This window comes from Grampus griseus (assembly GCF_964374135.1).
Source record: "Grampus griseus genome assembly, chromosome: 17".
Taxonomy (NCBI): domain Eukaryota; kingdom Metazoa; phylum Chordata; class Mammalia; order Artiodactyla; family Delphinidae; genus Grampus; species Grampus griseus.
The window spans coordinates 36,477,334-36,499,003 of record NC_139011.1 but is presented as its reverse complement, the minus strand read 5'-3'; the positions used below and the strand labels follow the sequence as shown (position 1 = coordinate 36,499,003).

The 21,670-nt window shown below is 37.2% G+C and overlaps 1 protein-coding gene across 1 annotated transcript in view; it reads right to left on the bottom strand.

Moving 5' to 3' along the window:
- Positions 1-20,409: 20,409 nt before the first annotated feature.
- RGS22 (regulator of G protein signaling 22) overlaps positions 20,410-21,670 on the bottom strand; it is a gene marked incomplete at both ends in the record, with an annotated part of 154,634 nt that continues 153,373 nt past the window's right edge. Inside the window, 3 exon segments of the mRNA XM_082674653.1 lie at positions 20,410-20,500; positions 20,502-20,538; positions 20,656-20,749. Of these exon segments, the coding sequence (XP_082530779.1) occupies positions 20,410-20,500; positions 20,502-20,538; positions 20,656-20,749 (222 nt within the window).

Here is a 21,670-nt window from a genome sequence, read left to right as displayed (position 1 = left end):
ATTACTGGCATTTTCAGGCCAGATTTGTGGTTTTGTTGAGAATACAATTCCATCAAAATTTAGTAAGCTTTCAATCTATTTACTACCAGTTGGTTCCATGTCAAAATTTCTTCTTGTCATGGTTCTTAAGCCTTCCAACTCTTATTTATTCACTTCTGTGCTTAGCAAATTTAATTCTCTGTTATTTTAACGGTGGCTATTTTAAGGTCATCTAAAACAACAGGCTGGATTAGGAAGGCATCACATCTACAGGGCCACCACAGTCCATATGAAAAGTCTTAATGAGCAATTTTTGAAAATGGTACTGACCAAAGGCTCTGCTTTATGAGGCATAGTTGCAGTTGACTTTCCCAGCTTTGAGGGTCCAAATTATTAGATGTTATATTAGTTTTAATTGTAAGCCACATTAAGAGAATATGACTCCCTTAGCTTTCATTTTTACTTGTAAATGGGTTAATTCTTGCCTGATATATCTCTCATGATACCTTGCTAAAAGCAGCATGGAACAGCTAACACATAAACACACACCAACATTCTATCTTTTTGTTTTGTTTTGTTTTTTGGACCACTTCCTTTAGAAAGCTATGGGTACAACAAGCACATGGTCTGGTCTCCACATTATCAGCAGTAACAGGTTCACCAAATATTCTTCTATGACATTACAAATGTAACCACCTTTCTAACCTTCCATTATATGTTTCCTTGCTGCATAGTGACTGATTAATCAATGTCACATATTTTAGGTTTTTGTTATGGCAGTACTCTACTCTTGGTAGCAGTTTTTGTATCACTTAAGGTAAAGTATAAGCTGCTATAATAAAAAGGCACAAAATAAAGTTACTCAAATGAGATAGGGATTTTTCTCTCACCTAACAGTCCAGAGAAAGGCATCTCTTCTTCACGAGGTCATCCAGAGACACAGGCAATATAATTCCTTAGGAAGATGCCCCATCTATACGGTGGGACCTTGTCAGCCAGCACTATAATTGTGATCCAGCTTACAAAAAGAGGAAAGAGAAAATGGTTGGCAAGCATTTTCATTCTTAAAAGACTTGAATGGATATTTCACACTTTTATTAGATACCCTTGGCCTGACATTGGTCAAATGGCCATATCTACTTCAAGGGAGACTGGGAAATGACAATTAATTCCAGTTAGGTAGTCATGAGCACAGCTAAAACTTGGTGATTCCATTATTAAGAGTAATGTGTTGGATAGATGTTGGGAAACAGCAAACTATCACAGTGGGTTTGAGAAGGTTGATTACCACTTAACATGATATACTGTTGATTTATTTTTTAAAAAAAGAAGCACATACACATTAGTTTTATAAAAATTACTTTAAAGATGTTTCTAAAATAATAGCTATTTCAGGCCAGGCCTACACCCTAGGCAACTGACTCTGGAGAGAAAACGGTGTAGAATTTTATAAACTTTTAAAAAATTATATGATTTAGGTGTACAGAATTTTAATTTAATGTTGATATATACTACAAAGTGATCACCATCACAAGTCTAGTTGCCATCCATCACCATACAGTTGATCCCCTTCACCCACTTCGCCCACCTCCCAATCCCCTTTCCCTTTGGTAACTGCTAATCTGTTCTCTGTATCTATGAGTTGTTTTTGTTTTATTTTGTTTGCTCATTCTTTCTCTTTGGTTCCACATATGAGTGAAATCATATGGTATCTGTCTTTGTCTGACTTATTTCACTTAATACATTCAAGGTCCATCCATGTTGTCTCAAATGGCAGAATTTCATTCTTTTATGGCTGAATAGTATTCCATTGTGTATATATAAATATACATCATATCTTCTTTATCCATTCATCCATCGATGCATACTTTGTTTTTTTCCATATCTTGGCTATTGTAAATAATGCTGCAATGAACATAGGGAATATATTTTTCAAATTAGTGTTTTCATATTCTTCAGATATATACCTAGAAGTGGAATAGTGGGGTCATACAGTAGTTATATTCATAATCTTTTGAGGAATCTCCATACTGTTTTCCATAGTAGCTGCACCAATCTACAGTCCCACCAACAGTGTACAAGAGTTCCCTTTTCTCCACATCCTCTCCAACATGTGTTATTTCTTGTCTTTTTGGTAATAGCCATTCTATTGGTGTGAGGTGATACTTCATTGTGGTTTTGATTTGCATTTCCCTAATAATTAGTAATGTTGAACATCTTTCCATGTGCCTGTTGGTCATCTGTATGTCTTCTTTGGAAAAATGTCAATTCAGGTCCTCTGCCTATTTTAAAATCATGTTGTTTGCCTTTTTTGTTGAATTGTATGAATTCTTCATATATTTTGGATATTAACCCCTTATCAAATATATGATTTACAAATATCTTCTCTCTTTAAGTAGATTGTGGAGTCAGGTCCACAAAAACATTGCTAAGATTGATGTCAAAGAAGATACTGCCTGTTTTCTTCTAGGAATTTTATGATTTTAGGTCTTACATTCAATACTTTAATTCATTTTGAGTTAATTCTTATATGTGGTATAAGATAGTGATCCAGTTTTCCCAACACTATTTATTGAAAAGGCTGTTTTTTTGTCATTGTTTTTGTCATTCTTACTTCCCTTGTTGTAAATTAATTGTCCATATATGTGTGGATTTATATCTGGACTCTCTATTCTGTTCCATTGATCTGTGTGTCTGTTTTTGTGAGAGTGCCATCTTGTTTTGATTATTGTAGCTTTGTAGTATAGCTTGAAATCAGGGAGCATGAAGCCTCCTGTTTAGTTCTTTATTCTCAAGATTGTTTTGGCTATTTGGGTCTTTTGTGGTTCCACGCAGATTTTAGGATTATTTGTTCTAGTTCTGTGAAATATGCCGTTGGAATTTTGATAGGGAGTACACTGAATCTGTAGACTGTTTTAGGTACTATGGACATTTTAACAATACTAATTCTTCCAATGCATAAACACAATACTTTTCCATTTATTTGTGTCTTCTTCAATTTCTTTCAGCAGTGTTGTATAGTTTTCAGTGAACATGTCCTTTACCTCCTTGCTTAAATTTATTCCTAGGTATTTTATTATTTTTGATGCAATTGTAAAAGGGATTGTTTTCTTAATTTCTCTTTCTTAAAGTTATTTATTAGTTTATGGAAAAATAAGAGATTTCTGTATATTGATATTGTATCCCGTGACTTTATTAAATTCACTAGTTACAACATTTTTTTTTTTTTGGTGGACTGTTTAGGGTTTTCTATATATAGTATCATGCCATAGGCAAAGAGAGAAAGTTTTACTTCTTCCTTTCCAATTTGGATTCCTTTATTTCTTTCTCTTACCTAATTGCTATGGCTAGAACCACCACTACAAGATTGAATAAAAGTAGTGATAGTGGGTATCCTTGTCTTGGTCCTGATCTTAGAGGAAATGCTTTCAGCTTTTCACAGTTGAGTATGTTGGCTGTGGATTTGTCACATATGGTCTTTATAATGCCGAGGTATGTACCCGCTATACCCACTTTGTTGAGTGTTTTTTTTTTTTAAATCATAAATGGATGTTGAATTTTGTCAAATGTTTTTTCTACATCTATTGAGATGATATGATTTTTATTCTTCATTTTGTTAATGTGATGTACCATGTTGATTGATTTGCAGATGTTGAGCCATCCTTGCATCCATAGAATAAATCCCACTTGGTCATGGTGTATGATTGTTTTAATGTATTCTTGGATTTGGTTTATTAATATTTTGTTGAGGATTTTTGCATCTATGTTCAGCAAGGATATTGGCCTGTAATTTTCTTTTTTGGTCATTGTCCTTGTCCTTTTGGTATCAGGGTAATACTTGCTTTGTAAAATGTACTTGGATGTGTTCCTTCTGCTTCAATTTTTTTGGAACAGATTGAGGATAGATGTTAACTCTTCTTTGAGTGTTTTGTGGAATTCACCAGTGAAGTCATCTGGTCTGGGGATTTTCTTTGTTGGGAGAATTTTTATTACTGTTTCAACCTCCTTACTAGTAATCAATCTATTCATATTTTCTATTTATTCCTGAGTCTTGGAAGATTGTACATTTATAGGAGTTTATCTATTTCTTTTAGGTTATCCAATTTTTTGACATGAACTTGTTTATAGTAGTCTCTTATGATTCCTTGTATTTCTGCAGTATCAGTTGTAACTTCTTTCATCTCTAACTTTATTTATTTAAATCCTCTCTTTTTCTTGGTCAGTCTAGCTAAAGATTTGTCAATTTTTTCCCCAAAGAATCAGCTCTTAATTTAATCAATTTTTTCTACAGTTCTTTTTAATTTTTGAATTTTATTTGTTTTATACAGCAGGTTCTTATTAGTCATCAATTTTATACACATCAGTGTATACATGTCAATCTCAATCGCCCAATTATAGATTTTTAAAGTTTCTATTTTATTTATTTCTGCTCTGATCTTCATTATTTTTTCCTTCTACTAATCTTGGGTTTCATTTGTTCATCTTGTAGTTCCTTTAGGCGTAAGGTCAGGTTAATTATTTGACATGTTTGTTGTTTCCTGAGGTAGGCTTGTATTGCTATAAACTTCCGTCTTAGAACTACATTTGCTGTGTCCTGTAGATTTTTGGTCATTGTGTTTCTATTTTCATTGACTCCAGGCATTTAAAAAATATTTCCTCTTTTGTTTCTTCAGTGACCCATTGCTTAGCCGCCACGTTTTGTTTTGCTTTATTTTTGCATTTTTTTCCTTGTAGTTGATTTCTAGTCTCATACTGTTGTTGGAAAAGATGCTTGATAGTATTTCAATTTTCTTAAGTTTATTGAGACTTGTTTTGTGGCCTATCATGTGATTTACCCTGGAGAATATTCCATATGCACTTGAGAAGAATGTATTCTGCACCTTTTGGGTGGGATGTTCTATATATCTATTAAGTCCATCTGATATCATGTGTCATTTAAGGTCAGTGTTTCATTATTGACATTCTGTCTGGTTGATCTGTACATTTTTGTTAGTGGAGTTAAAGTTGCCTGCTATTATCACGCTACTCTCAATTTCTCCCCTTATGTCTGTTAATATTTGCTTTATATATTTAGGTGTTCCTGTGTTGGGTGCATATATATTTACAATTATTATATCTTATTGTTGGGTTGGTCCCTTTATCGTTATGTAATGTCCTTGTCTCTTGTTACAGACTCTGTTTTAAGGTCTATTTTGTCTGATATAAGTATTGCTACCCCAGCTTTCTTTTCGTTTCCATTTGAATGGAATATTTTTCCATCCCCTCACTTTCAGTATATGTGTGTCTTTTGATCTAAGTGAGTCTCTTATAGGCAGCATTTATGTGCGTCTTGTTTTCTTGTATCCATTCAGCCACTCTATGGCTTTTGATTGGAACATTTAGTCCATTTACATTTAAAGTAATTTTTGACATCCTTATTGCCGTTTTATTTGTTTTAGGATTCCTTGTGATTTGATGACTATCTTTAGTGTTATGTTTGGATTCCTTTCTCTTTCTGGTATATCTATTACATATTTTTGATTTGTGATTACCATGAGGTTTATGTGTGTATCCCTGAACTACTTATTGTGGATGTAGACAATTTTACTACTGTCTTTTAACCTTCCTACTACCTTAAAATTGCAGATCTAGTCCCTTTACTGTATGTTTGCCTTTACTAATGATATTGTGTGTTTGTAATTTTCATATTTCTAGTTGTGGCCTTTTCTTTTCCACTTAGAGAGGTCTCTTTAACATTTCTTGTAAAGTTGGTTTAGTGGTACTGAACTCTTTTAGGTTTCTATTATGAAACTCTTTATCTTTCTTTTAAATCTAAATGAAAGCCTTGCCAGTTAAAGTATACTTGGTTGTAGATTTTTTTGCCTTTCATCATTTTAAATATCATGTCTCTCCATTATAGCCTGCAAAGTTCCTGCTTAAAAGTCAGCTGAGAGTCTTATGGGAGTTCCCTTATTCATAACTAGTTGCTTTTTCCTTGTTGTTTCAAAAATTCTCTTTCATTTTTGCCATTCTGATTACAATTTGTCTTAGTGTAGATCTCTTTGGTTTCATTTTGTTTGAAACTCTCTGGGCTTCCTGGACCTGGATATCTGTTTCCTTCCCAGGTTAGGGAAGTTTACCATTATATATCTTCATAGAAGTTCTCTGCCCCTTTCTCTCTCTCTATTCTCTTTATGCACCCTTATAATGCAAATGTTAGTACACATGATGTTGTCCCAGACATCTCTTAAACTATCCTCAGTTTTAAAAATTCTTTTTTCTGTTCACCTTGGGTGATTTCCACCACTCTGTCTTCCAGTTTGCTGATTCTTTCTTCTGTATCATCTAATCTACTGTTGACTTCTAGTGTATTTTTTTCACTTATTGTAGTTTTTGGTTCTGTTAGATTCTTCTTCATATTTCTTTTCTTTGAAAATCCCACTGTCTTTTCCATTCTTTTCCCAAGTTTGGCAGGCAATTTTATGATCATTACCTTGAACTCTATATTGGGTGGATTGCTTATCATCACCTCATATAGTTCTTTTTCTGAGGTTATGTCTTGTTCCTCCTTTTGGAAGATATTCCTCTGTCTCCTCATTTTTCCCAATCCTCTCTGTTTATTTCTATTTTTAGGTTGGTCAGTTATATTTCCCAATATTGGAGAAGTGGTCTTATGTAGAAGTGGTCCTATGGGGCCCAGAAGAATGCTCCCCTCTGGTCATCAGTTATATGCTCTATAAGAGCCCATGATGTGGGCTGTGTGTGCCCTTACGTTGCAGTGGGGCTGACTACGCTGGGTGTCCTCATAGGCAGGGCTGGACCCTGGCTCAGCTGGCTGAGTCTGTGTCTTTTGAAGAGGCTGTTGGCCTACTGGAGGTCAGAACCTGGTCCTCATGCAGATATCTACATGGCCTAAGGGGAGTTGAGGCTGGTACCGGCCTGCTGGTGGGCAGTGCTGGGTCCCTGTGTGGTTGACTGCTTGGTCTTGGGGGGACTTGATACTGGTGCCATCCTGCTGGTGGACATGTTAGCACCCAGTGCTACTAGGCTAGAGGGATTATTCCAAAGTGGCATTTGCCATCACCATTGTTATTGCAGTAAAATGATTACCACCAAATGGCTGCTGCCATGTTTCCATCCCCAAGGGGAGTCTGAGCCGACTCCTGCCTCTCCAGGATGTTGTCCAAGATCAATAAATGGGTTGGACACAGGCTCCTTTCAAACTACTGCCTCCATGGTGGAACTCAGAGCATGTGAGATTTTTTGCATGGCTTTAAGAATGGAGTCCCTTCCTGGGAAAGAAAAACAGGACTGGAGGGATCAGGCGCCCCGACTCCAGAGTATACTACAAAGCTACAGTTATCAAAACAGTATGGTAGGGCTTCCCTGGTGGTGCACTGGTTGAGAGTCCACCTGCCGATGCAGGGAACACGGGTTCGTGCCCCAGTCCAGGAGGATCCCACATGCCGCAGAGCAGCTGGGCCCATGAGCCATGGTCGCTGAGCCTGCGCATCCAGAGCCTGTGCTCCACAACGGGAGAGGCCACAGCAGTGAGAGGTCCACGTGCCGCAGAAAAAACAAACAAACAAACAAAAAACCAAAAACATTATGGTACTGGCACAAAAATAGAAATGTAGATCAATGGAAAAGGATAGAAAGCCTAGAAATAAACTCATGTACCTATGGTAAATTAACCTATAACAAAGGAGGCAAGAATATACAATGGAGAAAAGACAGTCTCTTCAATAAGTGGTGCTGGGAAAACCAGACAGGTACATGTAAAAGAATAAAATTATAACATTCTTTAACACAATACACAAAAATAAACTCAAAATGGATTAAAGACCTAAATGTAAGACTGAATATTATTAAACTCTTAGAGGAAAACATAGCTAGAACACTCTTTGACATAAACTGCAGCAATATCTTTTTGAATCCACCTCTTAGAGTAATGAAAATAAAACAAAAATAAACAAATGGTACCCAATTAAACTTAAAAGCTTTAGCACAGAAAAAGAAACCAAAATCAAAAAGATAACCCCCGTAATGGTAGAAAATATCTGCAAATGAAGCGACCAACAAGGGATTAATCTCCCAAATATACAAACAGCTCATGCAGCTCAATATCGAAAAAACAAACAACCCAATTAAAAATGGGCAGAAGACATAAATAGACACTTCTCCAAAGAAGACATACAGGTGGCCAAAAGGCACATGAAAAGATGTTCAACATCACTAATTATTAGAGAAATGCAAGTCAAAACTACAATGAGGTACCATCTCACACCAGTCAGAATGGCCATCATCATAAAGCCTACAAACAATAAATGCTGGAGATGGTGTGGAGAAAAGGGAATCCTCCTACACTGTTGGAGGGAATGTAAATTGGTACAACCACTATGTAGAACAGTATAAAGGTACCTTAAAAAACTAAAAACAGAACTACCATATGATCCAGCAGTCCCACTCCTGAGCATATATCCGAAGAAAACCATAATTCAAAAAGACACATGCACCCCAATGTTCATTGCAGCACTATTTACAATAGCTAAGACATGGAAGTAAGCTAAATGTACATCGACAGACGAATGGATAAAGAGGATGTGGTACATATATACAATGGAATATTACTCAGCCATAAAAATGAAATAATGTCATCTGCAGCAATATGGATGGACCTAGAGATTATCATACTAAGTGAAGTAAGTCAGAGGAAGATAAATATGATATCACTTATATGTGGATCTAAAAAAATGATACAAATGAACTTATTTACAAAACAGAAAGAGATTCACAGACTCTGAAAACACACTTATGGTTACCAAAGTGGAAAGGAGGGGTGTGGGAATAAATTAGGAGTTTGGGATTAACATATACACACTAAGACTTCCAAAAGTAATTATCGGGCTTCCCTGGTGATGCAGTGGTTGAGAGTCCGCCTGCCAATGCAGGGGACATGTGTTCGTGCCCCGGTCCGGGAAGATCCCACATGCCGCAGAGCAGTTGGGCCTGTGAGCCACGGCCGCTGAGCCTGTGCATCCGGAGCCTGTGCTCCACAACGTGAGAGGCCACAACAGTGAGAGGCCCATGTACCGCAAAAAAAAAAAAAAAAAGTAATTGTCTTTTCTTTATGCTTCTTGACAAAAGCAAGCAGCATATGCTGTCTACAAGAGACCCACTTCAGATCTAGGGACACATAGAGACTGAAAGTGAGGAGATGGAAAAAGTTATTCCATGCAAATGGAAATCAAAAGAAAGCTGGAATAGCAATACTCATATCAGACAAAATAGGCTTTAAAATAAAGACTACATAAGGCAACTGCTAACAGCTATAAAAGAGGAAATTGGCAGTAACGCAATAATAGTGGGGGACTTTAACACTTCACTTACACTAATGGACAGATAATCCAAAATGAAAATGAATACGGAAACAGAAGCTTTAAATGACACAAAAGACCAGATAGATTTAATTGATATTTATTGGACATTCCATACAAAAACAGCAGATTACACTTTCTTCTCAAGTGCGCATGGAACATTCTCCAGGATAGATCACATCTTGGCTCACAAATCAAGCCTCAGTAAGTTTAATAAAATTGAAATCATATCAAGCATCTTTTCTGACCACAAACAACACTTTGTGATTAGAAATCAATTAGAGAGGAAAAAACATAAAAAACACAAACACATGGAGGTTAAACAATACGTTACTAAATAACCAAGAGATCACTGAAGAAATCAAAGAGGAAATCAAAAAATACCTAGAGACAAATGAAAATGAAAACCCAATGATCCAAAACCTATGGGATGCAGCAAAAGCACTTCTAAGAGGGAAGTGTAGAGCTATACAAGCCTACCTCAAGAAACAAGAAAAAAACTCAAATAAACAATCTAACCATACACCTAAAGGAACTAGACAAAGAAGAACAAACAAAACCCAAGTTACCAGAAGGAAAGAAATCATAATGATCCAAGCAGAAAGAAATGAAATAGGAACAAAGGAAACAATAGCAAAGACCAGGAAACCAAAAGCTGATTCTTTGAGAAGATAAACAAAATTGATAAACCATTAGCCAGACTCATCAAGAATAAGATGGTGAGGACTCAAATCAAAATTAGAAATAAAAAGTAGAAGTTACAACAGACACTGCATAAATACAAATCATCCTAAGAGACCACTATAAGCAACTCTATGCCAATAAAATGGACAACCTGGAAGAAATGGACAAATTCTTAGAAAGGTATAACCTTCCACGACTGAACCAGGAAGAAATAGAAAATATGACCCGACCTGTCACAAGTAAAGAATTTGAAACTGTGTTTAAAAATATTCCAACAAACAGAAGTCCAGGACCAGATGACTTCACAGGGGAATTCTATCAAACATTTATAGAAGAGCCAACACCCATCCTTCTCAAATTCTTCCAAAAGATTGCAGAGGGAGGAACACTCCCAAACTCATTCTATGAGGCCACATTCACCCTGATACCAAAACCAGACAAAGATACTACAAAAAAAATAATTACTGACCAATATCACTGATGAATATAGAGGCAAAAATCCAGAACAAAGTAGTAGCAAACAGAATCCAACAACACATTAAAAGGATCATACACCATGATCAAGTGGGGTTTACCCCAGGGATGAAACTATTCTCCAATATACGCAAATCAATCAATGTGATACACCATATCAACAAATTGAAGAAGAAAAACCATATGATCATCTCAATAGATGCAGAAAAATATTTTGACAAAATGCAATACCGATTTAAGAGAAAAACTCTCCAGAAAGTGGGCATAGAGGGAACCTACCTCAACATAATAAAGGCCATATACGACAAACCCACAGCAAACATCATTCTCAATTGTGAAAAACTGAAAGCATTTCCTCTAAGATCAGGAACGAGACAAGGATGTCCACTCTTGCCACTATTATTCAACATAGTTTTCAAAGTCCTAACTACGGTAATCAGAAAAGAAAAAGGAATAAAAGTAATAAAAATTGGAAAAGAAGAAGTAAAACTATCACTGTTTTCAGATGACATTATACTATACATAGAGAATCCTAAAAATGCCACCAGGAAACTACTAGAGCTAACCAATGTATCTGGTAAAGTTGCAGGATACAAAATTAATTCACAGAAATCTCTTGAATTCCTATACACTAATGATGAAAAATCTGAAAAAGAAATTAAGGAAACACTCCCATTTACCATGGCAACAAAAAGAATAAAATACCTAGGAATAAACCTACCTAGGGAGACAAAAGACCTGTATGCAGAAAACTGTAAGACACTGATGAAAGAAATTAAAGATACCAACAGATGGAGAGACATACCATGTTCTTGGATTGGAAGAATCAATATTGTGAAAATGACTATACTACTGAAAGCAATCTACAGATTCACTGCAATCCCTATCAAATTACCAATGGCATTTTTTACGGAACTAGAACAAATCATATTAAAATTTATGTGGAGACACAAAGACTCTGAATAGAAAAAGCAGTCTTGAAGGAAAACAACGGAGCTGGAGGAATCAGACTCCCTAACTTCAGAGTATACTACAAAGCTACAGTAATCAAGACAATATGGTACTGGCACAAAAACAGAAACATAGATCAATGGAACAAGATAGAAAGCCCAGAGGTAAACCCACACACTTATGGTCAACTAATATATGACAAAGGAGGCAAGGATATACAATGGAGAAAATACAGTGTCTTCAATAAGTGGTGCTGGGAAAAGTGGACAGCTACGTGTAAAAGAATGAATTAGAACACTCCCTAACACCATACACAAAAATAAACTCAAAGTGGATTAGACCTAAATGTAAGACAGACACTATAAAACTCTTAGAGGAAAACATAGGAAGAACACTCTTTGACATAAATCACAGGAAGATCTTTTTTGATCCACCTCCTAGAGTAATGGAAATAAAAACAAAAATAAATAAATGGGACCTAATGAAACTTAAAAGCTTTTGCACAGCAAAGGAAACCATAAACAAGACGAAAAGACATCCCACAGAATGGGAGAATATATTTGCAAATGAATCATTGGGCAAAGGATTAATCTCCAAAAATATAAATGGCTCATGCAGCTCAATATTAATGAAACAAACAACTCAATTCAAAAATAGGCAGAAGACTTAGACATTTCTCCGTAGAAGACATACAGATGGCCAAGAAGCACATGAAAAGCTGCTCAACATCACTAACTATTAGAGAAATGCAAAGCAAAACTACAATGAGGGGGGCTACCCTGGTGGTGCAGTGGTTGAGAGTCCGCCTGCCGATGGAGGGGACACAGGTTTGTGCCCCAGTCCGGGAGGATTCCACATGCCGTGGAGCGGCTAGGCCAGTGAGCCATGGGCGCTAAGCCTGCGCATCCGGAGCCTGTGCTCTGCAATGGGAGAGGCCACAAGAGTGAGAGGCCCGCGTACCACAAAACAAACAAACAAACAAAAACTACAATGAGGTATCACCTCACACCAGTTAGAATGGGTATCATCAGAATATCTACAAACAACAAATGCTGGAGAGGGTGTGGAGAAAAGGGAACCCTATTGCACTGTTGGTGGGAATGTAAATTGATACAGCCACTATGGAAAACAGTATGGATGTTCCTTAAAAACTAAAAATAGGGCTTCCCTGGTGGCGCAGGGTTTGAAAGTCCGCCTGTCGATGCAGGGGACACGGGTTCATGCCCTGGTCCGGGAAGATCCCACATGGCGCAGAGTGGCTGGGCCTGTGAGCCATGGCCACTGAGCCTGCGTGTCCGGAGCCTGTGCTCCGCAACAGGAGAGGCCACAACAGTGAGAGGCCCGCATACTGAAAAAAAAAAAAAAACAACCAAAAGTAGAATTACCATATGATCCAGTAATTCCACTACTGGGCATATACCCAGAGAAAACCATAATTCCAAAAGACACATGCACCCCAATGTTCATTGCAGCACTATTTACAATAAGCAAGTCATGGAAGCAACATAAATGCCCATCGACAGACGAATGGATAAAGAAGTTGTGGTACATATAAACAATGGAATATTACTCAGCCATATAAAGGAATGAAATTGAGTCATTTGTTGAGATGTGGATGGATCTAGAGACTGTCAAACAGAGTGAAGTAAGTCAGAAAGAGAAAAACAAGTATCGTATATTAATGCATGTATGTTGAACCTAGAAAAATGTACAGATGAACCGGTTTGCAGGGCAGAAGTTGAGACAGAGATGTAGAGAACAAACGTATGGACACCAAGGGGGGAAAACCACGGTGGGTTTGGGATTGTTGTGTGCTCTATTGGGCGATTGGGAATGACATGTATACACTGATGTGAATAAAATTGATGACTAAGAAGAACCTGCAGTATAAAAAAACATACAAACAAAAAGACAACCAGTACTAAACTTTCTTTGGGTTATTTGTATGGAAATATGTTAATATAAATGTTTCAGACATTACATGAAATTTAAAAATCTTATATGTTCTGGTATAATGTTACCAGTCATAATTCTAGTTATTACTTTAAAATGTATATCTCAGAAATAACTACAAAAAGAAGAAGAAAGTGTAATCTGCTGTTTTTTGGTGGAATGTCCTATAAATATCAATTAAATCTATCTGGTCTATTGTGTCATTTAAAGCTTGTGTTTCCTCATTAATTTTCTGTTTGGATGTTCTGTCCATTGGCACACGTGAGGTGTTAAAGTACCCCACTATTATTGTGTTACTGTCAATTTCCTCTTTTATAGCTATTAGCAGTTGCCTTATGTATTGATGTGTTCCTATGTTGGGCGCATATATATTTATAACTGTTATATCTTCTTGGATTGATCCCTTGAGCATTATGTAGTGTCCTTCTTTGTCTCTTGTAACATTCTTTGTTTTAGTCTATTTTATCTGATATGAGTGTTGCTACTCCAGCTTTCTTTTGATTTCCATTTGCATGCAATATCTTTGTCCATTCCCTCACTTTCAGTCTCTATGTGTACCTAGGTCTGAAGTGGGTCTCTCGTAGACAGCATATATATGGGTCTTGTTTTTGTATCCATTCAGCAAGCTTGTGTCTTTTGGTTGGAGCACTTAATCCATTCAGGTTTAAGGTAATTATTGATATGTATGTTCCTATGACCATTTTCTTAATTGTTTTGGGTTTGTTTTTGTAGGTCCTTTTCTTCTCTTGTGTTTCCCACTTAGAGAAGTTCCTTTAGCATCTGTTGTAGACCTGGTTTGGTGGTGCTGAATTCTCTTACCTTTTGTTTGTCTGTAAAGCTTTTGATTTCTCCATCGAATCTGAATGAGATCCTTGCCAGGTAATCTTGGTTGTAGGTTCTTCCCTTTTATCACTTCAAGTATATCATGCCAGTCCCTTCTGGCTTCTAGAGTTTCTGCTGAGAAATCAGCTGTTAACCTTATGGGAGCTCCCTTGTATGCTATCTGTCATTTTTCCCTTGCTGCTTTCAATAATTTTTCTTTGTGTTTAATTTTTGCCAATTTGATTATTAAGTGTCTCAGCATGTTTCTCCTTTGGTTTATCCTGTATGGGACTCTCTGTGCTTCCTGGACTTGGGTGGCTATTTCCTTTCCCATGTTAGGGAAGTTTTCAATTATAATCTTTTCAAATATTTTCTCTGGTTATTTCTCTCTCTCTTCTCCTTCTGGAACCCCTGTAATGCGAATGTTGTTGCATTTAATGTTGTCCCAGAGGTCTCTCAGGCTGTCTTCATTTCTTTTCATTCTTTTTTCTTTATTCTCTTCCACAGCAGTGAATTCCACCACTCTGTGTTCCAGGTCACTTATCCGTTCTTCTGCCTCAGTTATTCTGCTATTGATTCCTTCTAGTTTAGTTTTCATTTCAGTTATTGTATTGTTCATCTCTGTTTGTTTGTTCTTTAATTCTTCTAGGTCTTTGTTAAACATTTCTTGTATCTTCTCCATCTTTGCCTCCATTGTTTTTCTGAGGTCCTGGATCATCTTCACTATCATTATTCTGAATTCTTTTTCTGGAAGGTTGCCTATCTCCACTTCATTTAGTTTTTTTGAGGTTTCTTCTTGTTCCTTCATCTGGTACATAGCTCACTGCCTTTTCATCTTGTCTTTCTGTGAATGTGGTTTTTGTTCCACAGGCTGCAGGACTGTTGTTCTTGTTGCTTCTGCTGTCTGCCCTCTGGTGGATGAGGCTATCTAAGGGGCTTGTGCAATTTTCCTGATGGGAGGGACTGGTGGTGGGTAGAGCTGGCTGTTGCTCTGGTGGGCAGAGCACAGTAAAACTTTAATCTGCTTGTCTTCTGATGGGTGGAACTGTGTTCCCTCCCTCTTGGTTGTTTGGCCTGAGGCAACCCAACACAAGCCTACCTGGACTCTTTGATTTGGCTAATGGCAGACTCTGGGAGGGCTCACACCAAGGAGTACTTCCCAGAGCTTCTATTGCCAGTGTCCTTGTCATCACAGTGAGGTACAGCCTCCCCCTGCCTCTGCAGGAGACCCTCCAACACTAGCCAGTAGGTCTAGTTCCGTCTCCTATGGGGTCACTGCTCCTTCCCCTGCGTCCCAGTGTGCACACTACTTTGTGTGTGCCCTACAAGAGTGGAGTCTCTGTTTCCCCAAGTTCTGTTGAAGTCCTACAATCAGATCCCACTAACCTTCAATGTCTGATTCTCCAGGAATTCCTCCTCCCGTTGCCGGACCCCCAGGTTCAGAAGCCTGATGTGGGGCTCAGAACCTTCACTTCAGTGGGTGGACTTCTGTGGTATAAGTGTTCTCCAGTTTGTAAGTCACCCACCCAGCAGTTATGGGATTTGATTTTATTGTGATTGCATCCCTCCTACCATCTCATTGTGGCTTCTCCTTTGTCTTTGCATGTGGGGTATCTTTTTTGGTGAGTTTCAGTGTCTTCTTGTTGATGATTGTTCAGCAGTTAGTTGTGATTCTGGTGTTCTCAAAAGAGGGAGTGAGAGCATGTCCTTCTAGTCTGCTATCTTGAGCCAATCTCCTCAGTAGGAAAACTTTAAATGGTAGTTGATGAATTTCTCAAGGCTCAGTGTAGAATAGCTTGAGAGTTAAAAATCCAAGGGGGCCCTTAGCTTCCATACCCTCCTCCCTGCCCCATCACTACATTCTTGAATTTTACTTCCAGGAGCTCCACTGGGTTCTCATTGTAAAGATCAGAGAAAAATTCCCTCCTGCTTCTGGTATGGGGAAGGATAGAGGAACCATATTGGAATACACCCAGAGTTCTCTGGTCTTCCTAACAAGGCCTGCCCTTAAGGGAAACTATTTTGCCAAAGCCTAACAGACTGTTGTTTTCCCATAGCCTAACTGACATGGGAGAAGGGAAATACCCAACTCCGGCTCACTAATGGACTGAGATCTACTCAGGGGACTAGAAAACACTTTTTATCTCACATTCTACTACCACATTAATAGTGCTCCTGTATAATAACAGGGATTACAGATAAAAGAACTGCAAACCTCCGACCCTATGAAGGAATCTCTAGGAAAACCCAAAACAACAGAGGAGATAAAAAATAAGGAGAGGAAATTTCAGCCACTAACACCACAGCTATAGCAAACATTAAATACAGCCTAACTCCTAGCCAGATAAACATAAAACCTCACACACTAAGTGCCCATATGCCTCAGTTCCTTTTACCTGATGCATCATATGTTACTTTCAACAAAATGCTATAAAGCATGCTAAAAGGCAAAAAAAAAACCACAGTATGAAGAGACAAAAAGCAAGCATCAGAATCAGACTCAGATATGGCAGAGATTTTGGAATTATCAGACCAGCAATTTATAATAACTATGATTAATATGCTAACAGATCTAATAAAAAAGTGTACAATATGTAAGAACGTCTGAATAATGTAAGCAGAGAGATGGAAATTCAAACAGAGAATCAAAAGGAAATGCTAGTAATTGAAAACACTGAAACAGAAATGAAGAATGCCTTGGATGGGTTCATCAATAGACTAGATACAGCTGTGGGAAGAATCAGTGAGCTTGAAAAGAGGTCAGTAGAAAATTCCAAAACTGAAATGCAAAGAGGAAAAAAGCAATGAAAAAGACAGAATAGAATATCCAAGAACTATGGGACAATTACAAAAGGTACAAGATATATGTAATAGAAATAGCGGAAGAAAAAAAAGAAAGGAACAGAGGAAATATTTGAAGTAATAATGACAGAGTTTTTCAAAATTAATGACAGACATGAAACTACTGATCCAGTAATCTCAGAGATCACAAGCAGGACATATACAAAAAAATCTACACCTAGACATATAGTATTTGAATTGTGGAAAATCAAAGATGAAGAGAAAATCTTGAAAGAAGCCGGGGGACAAGAAAAGAATTGCATTTGCCTTCTCTTCAGAAACCATGCAAGCAAAAAGAGAGTGAAGTATTTGAAGGGTTGAAAGAAAAAACCCCACTAACCTATAATTTTTTATCTGGTGAAATTATCCTTCAAAAGTTAAGGAGAAATAAAGATGTCCTAAGGCAAACAACAGACCTTCTTTGAAAGAAATTTTAAAAGAACTTCTTCAGAGAGAAGGAAAATGGTATGTCAGAAACTCAGATCTACACAAAGAAGAAAAGACCATTAGAGAAGGAATAAATGAAGATAAAATAATAACTTTTATTTTTCTTATTCTTTATTGACCTAGGAGAAAACAGTTTGCTCAAAATAATGACAGCGATAATGCATTCAGTGATTACAGCTTATGGATAAGTGAATTCATTGACAGCAATATGATAAGGGACAGGAGGGAGAAATTGGAAAATTCTGTTAAAAGGTACTTGCATTACCCATGAAGCAGCAGAGTATTATTTGAAAGTGGATTTTTATTAGCTGTAAATGTATATTGCAAACTCTAGGGGCAACCAACAAGAAAATTTTAAGAAGAAGTATAATTGATATGCTGAGAGAAAATGGAATCACATAAAATGATCAGTTAAAATCAAAAGAAGGCAGAAAAGGAATGGAATAAAAAAAAAAAACAAAACAAAAAACAAAGGCAATGAATGGAAAAGAGATTCAAACTTCTTGGCCAATATGGGGTATAGAGGAGTATGGGAGCAGAGGCAACTACAGGGTTCCAATGCTTTAAAAAAAAGTGTCCAAAAAACCACTGCTTTAGAAGAAAAATGATCTTTGAAGTGTGCCTCCTGATACTTCCCACCTTTACAATGTCTAATTCTTTAGAGAATTAGGAATGGTAGTTCCTATTTTGAATATACTTTCTGGGATCATAATAAGGTGAAAGTCTAAGGCTTCCAACCTGCTAAGCCAGGTCACAGTCCTTGGAGCTTCTGAGTCCTGAGGCCAACAGATGGTGAAGGTTCATCCTCCCAGATCATTTATTTCAGATACTCCTTTCCCTCCAGGAAAGAGGATAGGAGGATGTATGTCTGGGTTCTCTCTGCTATAAGTGTAACTCCAGTTAATAAGAGGACTTTTGCCTTTTAAAGGTCTTCTCTTGCTACCCTAACAGTTTATCTCAAAGAGTGGTCTGTGGAATGCCCATATCACACACACAACTAGGATGTCCATTAAAGAGGGAGATTCCTGGGTTCTGCTCAAGAACTACTGAATCAGAGTCTCAGAGAGTGAGCCCAGGAATCGGCATTGCTAGCAAATGTTACAGTGAGTCTTATGCACACTAAAGTCTGGTTCTCACTGCTTTAATACACGGTTTCTTTAGAGTGGGATAGGGATAGGGATAAGGTGGGGAAGGCTTTTCCCTCTATGTTTTGGGTCAATTTATTGCTAGGAATATTAGTCCCCTAAGCACTTGCTGAATATACCTGCTAACCAAATACAGCTAACCCTTGAACAACACAGAGGGTAGGGGTACTGAACCCTTCACAAAGTTGAAAATCTGTGTATAACTTATAGTAAGCCCCTGTATCCACGGTTCCTCTGTATGCACAGTTCTGCATCTGTGGATTCAACCAACCACAGATCTTGTAGTAATGTAATGTTTACTATTGAAAAATATCTGCATATAAGTGGACCTGTGCAGTTCAAACCTGTGTTGTGCAAGGGTCAACCGTATAGTGAGTGCTCAAGGAATATTTGTTGAAAGACTACTTGAGGAGCAAAACATAGTTCCTTAACGTGGGTGATAATCAAAACATTTTGATTCTTCTAACCTAGATAGAAGTCATTTTATCCTAAATAAGTTAAAAAATTTTTTATAGTCTTGTATGTCGTGTGTACAGAAGAGACGTCGTTTTCAAACTGTGGAAGTAAAACAAGCTAAACTTTATTTAGATGATAGGCTTGCTCTAAAGCAGACCGTCAAAAACTCACTTGAGCTTCCATGTTAGTTAAATTTGGTTTAAAGAATTCCTGCAAAAAAAGAAGAAGAAGAAATGATTGAAACATAAGCTGCTAGAGAAAATTTAAATGCCAACCAACAAAAACAGAAACGTACACAGAGGTGTAAGAAGGATCAAAAAAGTTAACAAATGTGTCAGCACACCCTAAATGTTGGAGGGACTGTGAGGTTGGTCTATGGGGTGGGGGAACTGACAGAGGGCACAGTGAGTAGGATAAATCAGAAGAGAAAAAAGATGAGCAGGCTAAGAGCATAAAGGCCTGCTCATCAAACCCTCCCAAGAACCAGAAAACTAAGGATTTTCAGAAACAAAAATCTAAGCTACAAGATGGAAGATAAGAGAAAGGGGGCTTTTACAGGGTTCTTTAAGTATTAGGTCAATGGGTTACACATACATTACATTATACTAGTATACTACTTTGTAAGGGCATTGTTAAACTCTAATGCTAGTATCAAAACTGTATAATCACATCAGTATCTGTATGAGAGAAGGACCCCAGTTTGATTTTCAGTTCTTTCTTATATTCCCATCTTGGGAAAGTGGAACTTAGAAAAATTCAGCTTGGGAAACCTTGGAAAACTAAGCCCACTCTTCCATAAATGTTCTTTGTGGAAGAGAAGACTAGATAAGGAGCAGATAGAAGCGATCAATTATCATTCCCCAGGGGCCTTTCTATTCAGGAGACTGTGCCATTCAGAAGGGAGGCAAGGTGCTCCTAGCCATCAGTTTGTTACTGGAGAGTGTAAGTGTATGTGTGTGTGTTTGTGTGTGTGTGTGTTTGTGTGTGCACTGTGCAGGTGTGCACGTGCATTAGTGTGTGAGTCAGAGAGACATGGATGGGACTGATCAATTCAGTCTATGACTTATCTTGTACCTATCAGCAGCAGTGTATACACTTCCATGAGTGCTGTCACTCTGGAAATAGGATGTAGTGTTGGGTGTATGTCATAGTCTTTCCTCATCAGCAGAGGAGAAAAAAACAGAGACAGACGGAACACACACACTCTGAAATTCTCCTAACTTGGGAGTCAGAGCAGTTGGGAAGGAATCAGTCCTCATCCCTTCCTACCCTCTCCAGATGGCCAAGTGACAGGTAGAGTTCTAACAATAAGGAAGAAAGAACTGAAGATAGACTATCACATGAAACTCACTCTGAATGTTGTGGGAAGATATGGTCTTTTTCAAAGACAGCGGAAGCAGTAGACTTGAAATTTGTAAAAGATGGTGTGGCTGCACAAAAATAAGAGAAATAAGGGAAACAGTGAAGTAATAATTAACAAAGTCCGCTAATATTAATCTGTAATAGAAGATAACAAAGCAACCCTGTAAGCAAAGAGCAAAAATTACCTGCAAACAACTTTCTTTCTAGTTCTTCTTGAATTTTAAGAAGAATCCTTTCCTGTTCTAAGGCTTCTATGTACTTTGAGTAGCACCAGGTTGGCTAAGAAAACAATTTTCAAAATTAATTTTGGAAATATTTGCCCCAGTAAATAAACTGAAGGTAAGATAATATAAGCTCCCTCATTTAAACCATTTATGCTAGAAGAACACATATAAAGAAATGTGCACATTTCAAAAATTTATATGAATTTTCATAAACAGAACTTACTGATTTAAACTTTTAACTGGGTACCAAAAATTATTACGGATCTACATTTATGTAGATATGCTTATGATGAAGTAAAGGGATTTTTCTATAGCCTTGACCTAAATTTTTAATAATTTAAATTTTGTTCTAGTTTTATTGAGATGTAATTGACATATAGCACTGTTTAAGTTAAAGGTGTACAATAATAATGATTTGACTTACACACATCATGAAATGATCACAAGAGGTTTGGAAAACACCTATCATCTCATATAAATATAATATTAAAGAAATAGAAAAAAGAATTTTTTCCTTATGATGAGAAGTCTTAGGATTTACTCTCTTAACAGTTTTCATTTGTAACATACAGCAGTGTTCACTATTTTTATCATGTTGTACATTACCTACTTAGTACTTACCTTATAACTGAAAACTTGTACTTTAGATTACATTCATCTAATTCACCCTCCCTCCACCCTCCACCTCTGGTAGCCACAAATCTGATCTCTTTTTCACCGAGTTTGTTTTGGAAGTATAATTGACCTACAACACCACGCTAGTTCCTGGTGCACAACACAGTGATTCCATATTTCTATATGTTAAAAATGATCACCATGATAAGTCTGGTTGTCATCTGTCACAATAAAGATATTATATAATTATTGACTATATTCCCACACTACACATTTCATACCTGTGACTCATTTATTTTGTAACTGAAAGTTTGTACCTCTCACTACCACTTACCTATTTCTCTCCTCCTACCAATACCCT